Genomic DNA, 12,460 nt, shown 5'->3' with positions numbered 1-12,460 from the left:
AACATCTTGGCATGGTTCTGTTATAATCTCCACCCGGCACAGCCAGAAGAGGACTGGCCACCCCTCATAGCCTGGTTCCTCTCTAGGTTTCTTCCTAGGCTTTCGCCTTTCTAGGGAGTTTTTCCTAGCCACCGTGCTTCTACACCTGCATTACTAGCTGTTTGGGGTTTTAGGCTGGGTTTCTGTACAGCACTTCGAGATATTAGCTGATGTAAGAAGGGCTATATAAAATAAAATTGATTGATTGATTGAGTGGTGTTCAAATTAAAACGTTAAGAACATGATGTGATATACGTGTAAACAGACATGTTAGATCTACATGTGTCTTTTGAAGGTATCCAGTAGCTAGCAGTCTTTGAGTTAACTAGGCTGAGTCCCCCAGTATAGCAGGAGAAACTAGAGCAGTTGATAGGTGGGCTGTCCCAAATGGCAACCTATTCCTTACATAGTGCACTTCTTTCAACCAGAGCCCTATGGGCCCAGCTCAAAAGTAGTGCACTATATAGTGAATAGGATGCCATTTGTGACACATGCGTGGTGTTGCTGTTTCATGTCATGTTACAGTGAGGAGCGTCTTAGACGTTAGACAACATGGCAGACAGAAACAGGACTAAATGGGATCCCCTTCATCTCTCCCATTGTTCCATTGAAATGTTCCATATTGACTGACCTTCATGTCTTAAAGTAATGATGGACTGTCGTTTCTCTTTGCTTATTTGAGCTGTTCTTGCCATAATATGGACTTGGTCTTTTACCAAATAGGTCTGTCTTCTGTATACCCCCCTACCTTGTCACAACACAACTGATTGGCTCAAACACATTAAGAAGGAAAGAAATTCCACAAATTAACTTTTAACAAGGCACACCTGTTAATTGAAATGCATTCCAGGTGTCTACCTCATGAAGCTGGTTGAGAGAATGCCATGAGTGTGCAAAGCTGTCATCAAGGCAAAGGGTGGCTATTTGAAGAATCTCAAATATAAAATATACTTTGATTTGTTTAACACTTTTTTGGTTACTACATGATTCCATATGTGTTATTTCATAATTGTGATGTCTTCACTATTATTCTACAATGTAAAAAATAGTAAAAATTAAGAAAAACCCTTCAATGAGTAGGTGTGTCCAAACTTTTGACTGGTAGTGTATGTTCACATTAAGTTTATTGATGTTTATTGAAGTTTATTTAATTGACAATGTGTGTTTTGCCAGCATTCAGATGTCTTTGGGTGTTGATGGTCTGAATGTATGGTCCCAGACCTATTGCATGCTGGTTAATATTCAGATGTCCTTGGGTGTTGATGGTATGAATGTATGGTCCCAGATCTATTGCATGCTGGTTAATATTCAGATGTCCTTGGGTGTTTATGGTCTGAATGTATGGTCCCAGATCTATTGCATGCTGGTTAATATTCAGATGTCCTTGTCCCAGACCTATTGCATGCAGGTTAATATTCAGATGTCCTTGTCCCAGACCTATTGCATGCAGGTTAATATTCATATGTGACCAGGTACTGTATAGTAGGAGCAGTGATAATTCTATACAGTCAGAGGTGAGGAAGTGAAGGGTTTTTAGCAGTAATGATTCTATACAGTCAGAGGTGAGGAAGTGAAGGGTTTTTAGCAATAAGGATTCTATACAGTCAAAGGTGAGGAAGTCAAGTTTTTTTTTAGCAGTAATGATTCTATACAGAGGTGAGGAAATGAAGGGTTTTTAGTTGTACGAGACATTGGCACATTTTATCAGAGACATTTACATAACTTTATTAACATATTTCTGTAGTTACATTTCAAAATCACTCCACTCTGCTGCACTGAAAGACAAGACACATCCAAGCAGATAGTAGAATAATTCCCTGTTGTGTCATTACCCAGTCTAGGTAGATAGTAGAATAATTCCCTGCGGTGTCATTACCCAGTCTAGGTAGATAGTAGAATAATTCCCTGCGGTGTCATTACCCAGTCTAGGTAGATAGTAGAATAATTCCCTGTGGTGTCATTACCCAGTCTAGGTAGATAGTAGAATAATTCCCTGTGGTGTCATTACCCAGTCTAGGTAGATAGTAGAATAATTCCCTGTGGTGTCATTACCCAGTCTAGGTAGATAGTAGAATAATTCCCTGCGGTGTCATTACCCAGTCTAGGTAGATAGTAGAATAATTCCCTGTGGTGGCATTACCCAGTCTAGGTAGATAGTAGAATAATTCCCTGTGGTGTCATTGCCCAGTCTAGGCAGATACATAAGTACTAGATCTCTGATCTGTCAGAAACAACACATCCCTCCCTGCAGACTGTCAACTGTTTCATCCTCCCAGAGCAGAGAGAGAGAGAGGACTCAACTGTCTTGTTTGCTAGCTGGTGTTAAGAGCAGTGGTTGTCTCAGTGGTGCCTTCAGGTGTGGTTAAAGGGATTAGACAAGGAAGCTGAAGTAATACCAAAGCCTAGTAAAGAAATGGAATGGACTACACCTCCTGTTCATCTCAATTAAACTGCTCTTTCAGGTGTTGTTGACTCAACCGTCTTGTTTTCAGAGAGATTTGTGTTTGACAATTTTAAAACACACATCGCAAAATTCATATGTATCATTTTTACATTTTAGTCATTTAGCAGACGCTCTTATCCAGAGCAACTTACAGTTAGTGATGGCAAACATTTTCATACTTCATGCATCCTCACCCTAGTGAACCATTGTTTGCTATTAACTGTCAAATATACTGAGGATTGACAGAAAGTACTATCGTTTTTGCTATGAAAACCGAATTAACCCTGTACCTCATATCATAGTGAAATACAGTGACATCAATTTACATGAGTATCAGATACCAGAATATTGCTCCTGTCCGGTATTCCCTGCTTAAAACAGATAATGACTTTACCAGCTCAGCCTAGCTATGTAAATTAGCCACGGGCTGATATCTGACTGTACTGAGCAGCTCTGTCTTTGAACCGCATGGCTGTGTCCCAAATGGCACCCTATTCCCTACATACCTCACTACTTTTGACTAGAGTCCTATGGGCCCTGGTCAAAAGTAGTGCACTATGTAGGGAATAGGGTGCCATTTGGGATGCATGCTATGTCTGTCTGAGGGAAGCAGACACCAAAGTACCTAGTCATCCAGTCATCTTCAATGCCCAGACAAATCTATTGGATTTAATGAAGGGGAGATTTTTAAATATTGTATTTAATTTGATGTAGCATTTTTTTGAGGCAGCCCTCTCTCCCCCCATTCCCTATAAATCAAATCAAATCAAATTTTATTGGTCACATGCGCCGAATACAACAAGTGCAGACATTACAGTGAAATGCTTACTTACAGCCCTTAACCAACAGTGCGTTTATTTTAAACAAAAAAAGTAAGAATAAAACAACAAAAAAAAAAAAAAAAAAGTGTTGAGAAAAACAAAGAGCAGAAGTAAAATAAAGTGACAGTAGGGAGGCTATATATACAGGGGGGTAACGGTGCAGAGTCAATGTGCGGGGGGCACCGGCTAGTTGAGGTAGTTGAGGTAATATGTACATGTGGGTAGAGTTAAAGTGACTATGCATAAATACTTAACAGAGTAGCAGCAGCGTAAAAAGGATGGGGTGGGGGGCAGTGCAAATAGTCCGGGTAGCCATGATTAGCTGTTCAGGAGTCTTATGGCTTGTGGGTAGAAGCTGTTGAGAAGTCTTTTGGACCTAGACTTGGCACTCCGGTACCGCTTGCCGTGCGGTAGCAGAGAGAACAGTCTATGACTAGGGTGGCTGGAGTCTTTGACAATTTTGAGGGCCTTCCTCTGACACCGCCTGGTATAGAGGTCTTGGATGGCAGGGAGCTTTGCCCCAGTGATGTACTGGGCCGTACGCACTACCCTCTGTAGTGCCTTGCGGTCAGAGGCCAAGCAGTTGCCATACCAGGCGGTGATGCAACCAGTCAGGATGCTCTCGATGGTGCAGCTGTAGAATTTTTTGAGGATCTGAGGACCCATGCCAAATCTTTTTAGTCTCCTGAGGGGGAATAGGCTTTGTCGTGCCCTCTTCACGACTGTCTTGGTGTGCTTGGACCATGATAGTTCGTTGGTGATGTGGACACCAAGGAACTTGAAGCTCTCAACCTACTAAATCACATTAAGATGTTTAGAGTTTGTAGTCACTTTAACTCTTCTGCTTACAGTGTGTTTGTGTGGTTAGTTTGAAGGAATAGCTAGTGTTAATGAAGGCAAGACATTTCCATAAAATATTCAAAGAGGACCCATTAGTGCTGTGGCTGTTTAATCTTTGCTGCTAAACTTCAATCAGTTTTGCATTTGAAATGCATTAAATGCCTTGGTAATCTGGTCTGATCTGCAAAGCAATATTTTGTGAAACTGGTTTTGACGTAAGGGGAAACTTATATTATTAAACACAAAACATATGTAACACTTAATTTTATGATGGGATTTTTTATTTCTCTCTTATAATTAAAATCCTTACTCATCAAGTACTTAAAACAAGCATGTAATTGTCTTGTTTATCAGAGCATTTAATGTTATTCTACTTATGAATCTTAAACAAATTACTCAAAAACACAGAATGAATGTCAATGCAATTGTAAAACTGCCTTACAAGTACATCAAGCATGTATTATTGTGTGCAAATGTTCTTTTTACTGAGCTAAATATATGTTAATAATGAGATGATATCTAAATACTATGTTTTAAAGCCACATTGCAGGGTCTTAGTTTCATTTTTGGTATCTACTCCTATGAGCTGTGCTGTCTGAAGGGCTGGTTTTCCATTAATAATGTTTGTTATGTGTATGTGTCTGTGTTTCTACCATGAGGTGTCAGTGTTGTGCTATGGCTGTTTAATAGTAACACCACGTTCCCTTCCTCTGATGCAGACGGGGAGGTGCAGACTGATGAATGCCCTTTAGAGAATGAAGACCAGTCTCCACAGAGTGACCTATCCACTGAAGAGATTAGACATACCTCTCCACAGAGTGACCTGTCCACTGAAGAGGTTAGACATACCTCTCCACAGAGTGACCTGTCCACTGAAGAGGTTAGACATACCTCTCCACAGAGTGACCTGTCCACTGAAGAGGTTAGACATACCTCTCCACAGAGTGACCTGTCCACTGAACTGGTTAGACATACCTCTTCACAGAGTGACCTGTCCACTGAACTGGTTAGACATACCTCTCCACAGAGTGACCTGTCCACTGAAGAGGTTAGACAAACCTCACACTTGCATACATTGCTTACTACTGTACAAGTGTTTCATGCTTTAAAAAAAGTGTACATTATTTTCACATCCATAGCACAAATACAATTCCAACTGTTTGAATGTTCAACATATTCTTTCTGAAATACTTATGATAGGCTCATGATAATATAATCATATTAATTGTATAATGTACAATTCATTTCAGAAGCCAACAGAGGACATTATATCTACTGACACAGAGGAGAGTCCAGAGGGAGAAGAAGGTGTAAAGGAGGAGACTGCAGAAGCTGAGAACTCCACAGAGGAACAAGGTGATAACAAGGAAGACTCTACTAAGACCACAGAGGTACAAGGTGATAACAAGGAAGACTCTACTAAGACCACAGAGGAACAAGGTGATAACGAGGAAGACTGTACTAAGACCACAGAGGAACAAGGTGATAACAAGGAAGACTGTACTAAGACCACAGAGGAACAAGGTGATAACGAGGAAGACTCTACTAAGACCACAGAGGAACAAGATGATAACAAGGAAGATTCTACTAAGACCACAGAGGAACAAGGTGATAACAAGGAAGACTCTACTAAGACCACAGAGGAACAAGGTGATAACAAGGAAGACTGTACTAAGACCACAGAGGAACAAGGTGATAACAAGGAAGACTCTACTAAGACCACAGAGGAACAAGGTGATAACAAGGAAGACTGTACTAAGACCACAGAGGAACAAGGTGATAACAAGGAAGACTCTACTAAGACCACAGAGGAACAAGGTGATAACAAGGAAGATTCTACTAAGACCACAGAGGAACAAGGTGATAACAAGGAAGACTGTACTAAGACCACAGAGGAACAAGGTGATAACAAGGAAGACTCTACTAAGACCACAGAGGAACAAGGTGATAACAAGGAAGATTCTACTAAGACCACAGAGGAACAAGGTGATAACAAGGAAGACTCTACTAAGACCACAGAGGAACAAGGTGATAACAAGGAAGACTCTACTAAGACCACAGAGGAACAAGGTGATAACAAGGAAGACTCTACTAAGACCACAGAGGAACAAGGTGATAACAAGGAAGACTCTACTAAGACCACAGAGGAACAAGGTGATAAGAAGGAAGACTCTACTAAGACCACAGAGGAACAAGGTGATAACAAGGAAGACTCTACTAAGACCACAGAGGAACAAGGTGATAACAAGGAAGACTCTACTAAGACCACAGAGGAACAAGGTGATAACAAGGAAGACTCTACTAAGACCACAGAGGAACAAGGTGATAACAAGGAAGACTGTACTAAGACCACAGAGGAACAAGGTGATAACGAGGAAGACTCTACTAAGACCACAGAGGAACAAGGTGATAACAAGGAAGATTCTACTAAGACCACAGAGGAACAAGGTGATAACAAGGAAGACTCTACTAAGACCACAGAGGAACAAGGTGATAACAAGGAAGACTCTACAGACAGTGTGGTTGGGGAGAAGAGCCTGCAGACCAAGCTACAGGGGAGTCTGGAGAATCTGGTCCTGGAGGAATGAAGGATGGAGAGGGGAAGGAGGGAGAGAAGGAGGAGGCGGCACCGGATAAAGCTGAGGAGGGTGGAGAAGCAGGGGAGGACGGTCCATCTTCAACAGATGGAAAAGAGGAGAAAGAGAAAGTGGACAGAGGACGAGATTATTCATACCATGAGGAAAAGAGAGATGAGGAGGAAGTAGACAAAGAACCTGGAACTGAGACCGATTCTGAGACAGAGGAGGGAGGAAGTAGACAAGGAACCTGGAACTGAGACAGATTCTGAGACGGAGGAGGGAGGAAGTAGACAAGGAACCTGGAACTGAGACAGATTCTGAGACAGAGGAGGGAGGAAGTAGACAAGGAACCTGGAACTGAGACAGATTCTGAGACAGAGGAGGGAGGAAGTAGACAAGGAACCTGGAACTGAGACAGATTCTGAGACGGAGGGGGGAGGAAGTAGACAAGGAACCTGGAACTGAGACAGATTCTGAGACAGAGGAGGGAGGAAGTAGACAAGGAACCTGGAACTGAGACAGATTCTGAGACAGAGGAGGGAGGAAGTGAAAAAGAAGATACAACGAAATAAAAATTAAAAGAGGGTGATGCTTCGGAGACAGGAGAAGATAGAGAGGTTAATGGAGAGAAGGATGCAGGTAAAAAGGAAGAGGAGGAAGATGCAGCTACTTCAAAAGATGCAAAAGACAGACGAGTCTGCAAAGGAGAAAGGAGAGGGGGTGAGAAAGAGGAGAGAAACGAGGAGGGAGAATCAGAATCCCATTCCAGTGAAGAGGAAGAAACGGAGACCAAGTAAAAGGTTCTAATTAGAAAAGTAAAGAAGCAAAGAAGTGCTGAAGTGGTGTTTAGAAAAGCCTTAGGGTCAAGGGTGGTAAGACAAACATGTAGGAAACAAAGAAAAATATGATTATAATCGAAGACAAAAAACTATATTAGATACAGGGTTCTCACCAGGATTTTTTAACAAGGTGGTGCTGCTGAACAAAGCGCCCCTCTTACATTCTTTGGGGAATACCCTGGATATCATATTACATTTACGTCATTTAGCAGACGCTCTTATCCAGAGCGACTTATAGTTAGTGAGTGCATACATTTTTCATACTGGCCCCCTGTGGGAAACGAACCCACAACCCTGGCGTTGCAAGTGCCATGCTCTACCAACTGAGCTACAGGGGACTATGGCATTATATGTGAGATGATATATGAATGGTTGTATGGTTGCATAGGGGTACACAGCTATATGGGAGTTTATATTTGAAGTATAGTGTAAACGTATGCCGACGTCACCAGGGAGAAGATAATCCAACTGCTGTTATATAAATTACGCAGTGCCTTTTTTCATCAAATAACCATGTAAATCTATGGTAACTAATTGTTCTTAAATGGTAATTAAGTAGTGAGTGATGATAAATGACTAACTTCAAATAGTTTCCTAGTGTTCAAGTGGTTATTATCTGGTGAAATACTGTAAAAGGAAGCGCTATACTCTTGAGAGATGTGTCTGTTAGGCTTTTAATGTAACATTATGTTCTGTACTCTGTGAATGATATAAAGGAATGAGAGAGAGACAGACAGACGGAGAGGGAGAGATGGAGATGGAGAGGGAGAGAGAGAGAGAGGAAGAGATAGAGAGAGAGCGAGAGAGGGAGGGAGACAGAGAGAGAGAGGAAGAGAGAGAGAGGGAGAGAGAGAGGAAGATGGAGAGAGAGGGAGAGAGAGATATATACAGTGGGGAAAAAATGTATTTAGTCAGCCACCAATTGTGCAAGTTCTCCCACTTAAAAAGATGAGAGAGGCCTGTAATTTTCATCATAGGTATATGTCAAAAATGACAGACAAATTGAGGGAAAAAAATCCAGAAAATCACATTGTAGGATTTTTAATGAATTTATTTGCAAATTATGGTGGAAAATAAGTATTTGGTCAACTACAAACAAGCAAGATTTTGGGCTCTCACAGACCTGTAACTTCTTCTTTAAGAGGCTCCTCTGTCCTCCACTCGTTACCTGTATTAATGGCACCTGTTTGAACTTGTTATCAGTATAAAAGACACCTGTCCACAACCTCAAACAGTCACATTCCAAACTCCACTATGGCCAAGACCAAAGAGCTGTCAAAGGACACCAGAAACAAAATTGTAGACCTGCACCAGGCTGGGAAGACTGAATCTGCAATAGGTAAGCAGCTTGGTTTGAAGAAATCAACTGTGGGAGCAATTATTAGGAAATGGAAGACATACAAGACCACTGATAATCTCCCTCGATCTGGGGCTCCACGCAAGATCTCACCCCGTGGGGTCAAAATGATCACAAGAACGGTGAGCAAAAATCCCAGAACCACACGGGGGGACCTAGTGAATGACCTGCAGAGAGCTGGGACCAAAGTAACAAAGCCTACCATCAGTAACACACTACGCCGCCAGGGACTCAAATCCTGCAGTGCCAGACGTGTCCCCCTGCTTAAGCCAGTACATGTCCAGGCCCGTCTGAAGTTTGCTAGAGTGCATTTGGATGATCCAGAAGAGGATTGGGAGAATGTCATATGGTCAGATGAAACCAAAATATAACTTTTTGGTAAAAACTCAACTCGTCGTGTTTGGAGGACAAAGAATGCTGAGTTGCATCCAAAGAACACCATACCTACTGTGAAGCATGGGGGTGGAAACATCATGCTTTGGGGCTGTTGTTCTGCAAAGGGACCAGGACGACTGATCCGTGTAAAGGAAAGAATGAATGGGGCCATGTATCGTGAGATTTTGAGTGAAAACCTCCTTCCATCAGCAAGGGCATTGAAGATGAAACGTGGCTGGGTCTTTCAGCATGACAATGATCCCAAACACACCGCCCGGGCAACGAAGGAGTGGCTTCGTAAGAAGCATTTCAAGGTCCTGGAGTGGCCTAGCCAGTCTCCAGATCTCAACCCCATAGAAAATCTTTGGAGGGACTTGAAAGTCTGTGTTGCCCAGCGACAGCCCCAAAACATCACTGCTCTAGAGGAGATCTGCATGGAGGAATGGGCCAAAATACCAGCAACAGTGTGTGAAAACCTTGTGAAGACTTACAGAAAACGTTTGACCTGTGTCATTGCCAACAAAGGGTATATAACAAAGTATTGAGAAACTTTTGTTATTGACCAAATACTTATTTTCCACCATAATTTGCAAATAAATTCATTAAAAATCCTACAATGTAATTTTCTGGATTTTTTTTCCTCATTTTGTCTGTCATAGTTGACGTGTACCTATGATGAAAATTACAGGCCTCTCATCTTTTTAAGTGGCAGAACTTGCACAATTGGTGGCTGACTAAATACTTTTTTCCCCCACTGTATATTACTGCCTTAGTGTGTATACTTATTATTTGTTCCTGTATCTGTGTGTGAAAACGGGTATGTTTATGCTTTATGCTTTATGCTTTATGCTTATGCCATTACATTTTGTACGATTTGCCAGTCTTTTACCATATAGTGGTTAGTATGATGAATAAGCTACAATGTGTAATACTGTACCTCATCAAGCAATAAGAATGAAAGAAGACAATATTGTCCTTTTTTTTTGTTTCTGCATCGTGGTGCTTCACCCTGTAAAAGATAATCTGTTCTCTGAAACTGTCTTGTAACAGAAGTTGAATAAACTGAAACATAGAAAAACAATATGTGTATGTATTGAAATGATTTATAATTGACAAATAACACTAGTTCACCTTTGAACCTTTTACTGCAGTGGGCTAAATCAGGGTCACACAGAGTGATTCTTGGTAGTCTTAAACAAATCTACTTTGAAACAAAAGTATACACCTCACACACATGGTTATGGGCTTAAAAAAAAGAAGACACCTGTACCATGTCAGATATAGAGTTGAAATGTATACCATTTTGAGTAGTTTACATCCCAATATTACACTTAATATATACTGAATAAAAATATAAATTTAACATGCAATTTCAAAAGATTTGACTGAGTTACAGTTCATGTAAGGAAATCAGTCAATTGAAATAAATGTATTAGGCCCTAATCTATGGATTTCACATGACTGGGCAGGGGTCGCAACCATGGGTGGGCCTGGGAGGGCATAGGCCCAGCCACTGCCGGGCCTAGCCAATCAGAATGAGTTTTTCCCCACAAAAGGGCTTTATAACAAACAGAAATACTCCACAGCACCTGTGTAATAATCACTCTATTTAATCAGCTTCTTGATATGCCCCACCTATCAGGTGGATGGATTATTATGACAAAGGAGAAATGCTCACTAATAGGGATGTAAATACATTTGTGCACCAAATTTGAGAGAAATAAACTTTTTGTGCAGGATTTTTTATTTAAGCTTTATGAAACGTGGGACCAACACTTTACATGTTGCATTTATATTTTTGTTCAGCATATATATATTTTTGTTCAGTATATATATATATATATATATATATATATAAACTCAGCAAAAAAAGAAACGTCCCTTTTTCAGGACCCTGTCTTTCAATCCAAATAACTTCACATATCTTCATTGTAAAGGGTTTAAACACTGTTTCCCATGCTTGTTCAATGAACCATAAACCATTAATGAACACGCACTTGTGGAACGGTCGTTAAGACACTAACAGCTTACAGACGGTAGGCAATTAAGCTCACAGTTATGAAAACTTAGGACACTAAAGAGGCCTTTCTACTGACTCTGAAAAACACCAAAAGAAAGATGCCCAGGGTCCCTGCTCATCTGCATGAACGTGCCTTAGGCATGCTGCAAGGAGGCATGAGGACTGCAGATGTGGCCATGGAAATAAATTACAATGTCCGTACTGTGAGACGCCTAAGACAGCGCTACAGGGAGACAGGACGGACAGCTGATCATCCTCGCAGTGGCAGACCACGTGTAACAACACCTGCACAGGATCGGTACATCCAAACATCACACCTGCGGGACAGGTACAGGATGGCAACAACAACTGCCCGAGACTGTCCGCAATAGGCTGAGAGAGGCTGGACTGAGGGCTTATAGGCCTGTTGTAAGGCAGGTCCTCACCAGACATCACCGGCAACAACGTCGCCTATGGGCACAAACCCACCGTCGCTGGACCAGACAGGACTGGCAAAAAGTGCTCTTCACTGACGAGTCGCTGTTTTGTCTCACCAGGGGTGATGGTCGGATTCGCGTTTATCGTCGAAGGAATGAGCATTACACCGAGGCCTGTACTCTGGAGCGGGAACGATTTGGAGGTGGAGGGTCCGTCATGGTCTGGGGCGGTGTGTCACAGCATCATCGGACTGAGCTTGTCATTGCAGGCAATCTCAACGCTGTGCGTTACAGGGAAGACATCCTCCTCCCTCATGTGGTACCCTTCCTGCAGGCTCATCCTGACATGACCCTCCAGCATGACAATGCCACCAGCCATACTGCTCGTTCTGTGTGTGATTTCCTGCAAGACAGGAATGTCAGTGTTATGCCATGGCCAGCGAAGAGGCCGGATCTCAATCCCATTGAGCACGTCTGGGACCTGTTGGATCGGAGGGTGAGGGCTAGGGCCATTCCCCCCAGAAATGTCCGGGAACTTGCAGGTGCCTTGGTGGAAGAGTGGGGTAACATCTCACAGCAAGAACTGGCAAATCTGGTGCAGTCCATGAGGAGTAGATGCACTGCAGTACTTAATGCAGCTGGTGGCCACACCAGATACTGACTGTTGCTTTTGATTTTGACCCCCCCTTTGTTCAGGGGCACATTATTCCATTTCTGTTAGTCACATGTCT

General features: G+C 42.1%; 1 protein-coding gene across 1 annotated transcript in view; it reads left to right on the top strand.

The window, feature by feature from the left end:
- The window catches only part of LOC121559427 (dentin matrix acidic phosphoprotein 1-like), a gene marked incomplete at its 5' end in the record, with an annotated part of 38,029 nt that extends 30,207 nt beyond the window's left edge, over nt 1-7,822 (top strand). The window contains 2 exons of the mRNA XM_041872652.2: nt 4,863-5,191; nt 5,394-7,822. Of these exons, the coding sequence (XP_041728586.1) occupies nt 4,863-5,191; nt 5,394-6,731 (1,667 nt within the window). The remainder of the gene's footprint in view (nt 1-4,862; nt 5,192-5,393) is intronic.
- Between the last annotated feature and the right edge of the window lie 4,638 nt (nt 7,823-12,460).

This window comes from Coregonus clupeaformis, unplaced genomic scaffold (genome assembly GCF_020615455.1).
Source record: "Coregonus clupeaformis isolate EN_2021a unplaced genomic scaffold, ASM2061545v1 scaf0436, whole genome shotgun sequence".
NCBI lineage: Eukaryota > Metazoa > Chordata > Actinopteri > Salmoniformes > Salmonidae > Coregonus > Coregonus clupeaformis.
This window is presented reverse-complemented; position numbering and strand designations above follow the sequence as displayed.